General features: G+C 55.3%; 1 protein-coding gene across 1 annotated transcript in view; it reads right to left on the bottom strand.

Annotated features, from left to right (window-relative positions):
- The window catches only part of TAF9B (TAF9B RNA polymerase II, TATA box binding protein (TBP)-associated factor, 31kDa), a 9065-nt gene that overhangs the window by 2864 nt on the left and 5070 nt on the right, over positions 1 to 1131 (bottom strand). Inside the window, exons 2-3 of the mRNA XM_009326667.1 lie at positions 881 to 1017; positions 672 to 806 (exon numbers count right to left, since the gene is read on the bottom strand). Of these exons, the coding sequence (XP_009324942.1) occupies positions 672 to 806; positions 881 to 1017 (272 nt within the window). The remainder of the gene's footprint in view (positions 1 to 671; positions 807 to 880; positions 1018 to 1131) is intronic.

Genomic DNA, 1131 nt, shown 5'->3' with positions numbered 1-1131 from the left:
TGGTTGAGTCACCATCCCTGGAAGTATTTAAAAGACGGGTAGATGCGGCGCTTAGGGACATGGTTTAGTGGGCATGGTGGTGTTGGGTTGACAGTTGGACTCGATGATCTTGGAGGTCTCTTCCAACCTTAATGACTCTATGATTCTATTCTGCTACCCTCCAGCTAGCACCAAGGCACGCCCCACGCCACTGCCTGGAATCAAGCTCAACTTTTAAAACTCTTTCTTTAAAACGGGGGAAATAAATACGAAATCCTACGCACCGAGACATTCAGTGCTCTGCAGCAAGCAAAGCAAATCTTTTCTCTTCCCTCTAAAGCGGAAACAACTAAGGTGTAAGTACAAAACGCCCTGTAACGTCTACACTGAAGTTTCACTTTCGCCTTTTACAGGCTGATATTTGACTCGACAATTTTGCTTTAACCCTAAAAAGACTCACAGATGTGCTTTTTAGTACTCTCTGCATTTGAGACTAAGCAGCAGTAAGAATACCTGCGAGTTCCCAGAGACAAAGGCCCCCGGCCCAGTCCCAAACCCGCTATTTTGACGGGCGCCGGTCAGCACCTGCCCACACGGATGCGTCAGAGGTGCGGAAAACTCTAATTTCCAACGACATTCCTGACAAAACACCGCGGGCCTTAGGAGAACCCTTCCCCGCCCAGCCCCCTTACCTTCTTCTGCAAGGACTTCAGCCTGTAGTTGGGAGCCGTCAAGCAGTACCTGTCGGGCGGCAGCCTGGGTCCGGAATAAGGCTTTATCAACGGCAGCGGCGTCTGGTTTTTCTGCCTCGCGATGTCTAACAGGAACTGGAGGGACACGGTTACGTTCCCACCCGCCGCCTCTCCCCGCGCCCCGTTACCACCGCTGCCGTTTTACTCACGTCTCTGGGAGGCGGCGATGTGAACGACTGGTCTGTCCGGCACTGGATCGCCAGCCGGACGTCATCCGCGTCGACGCCGGATTTCTTCGCGTGGCTGGAGTAAATCTTCGCGTCTTCCAGGATAGTGGTCACGTACCCTTCGGGAAGCGGAGTCTCGCGTTAAGGCTGGGCTAACGGAGGGGCCTCCGCCCCCCGCCCCGAGCCCGCCCGCCCGGCCCCGACAACGCCGCTCCCCCCCGCGTCGTTCTGGC

The sequence above is a fragment of the Pygoscelis adeliae genome, unplaced genomic scaffold, assembly GCF_000699105.1.
Source record: "Pygoscelis adeliae isolate BGI_AS28 unplaced genomic scaffold, ASM69910v1 Scaffold216, whole genome shotgun sequence".
In the NCBI taxonomy this organism is placed as follows: Eukaryota; Metazoa; Chordata; class Aves; order Sphenisciformes; family Spheniscidae; genus Pygoscelis; species Pygoscelis adeliae.
Note: the sequence above shows the minus strand (reverse complement) of the source record. Positions and strands in the feature narration are given on the sequence as shown.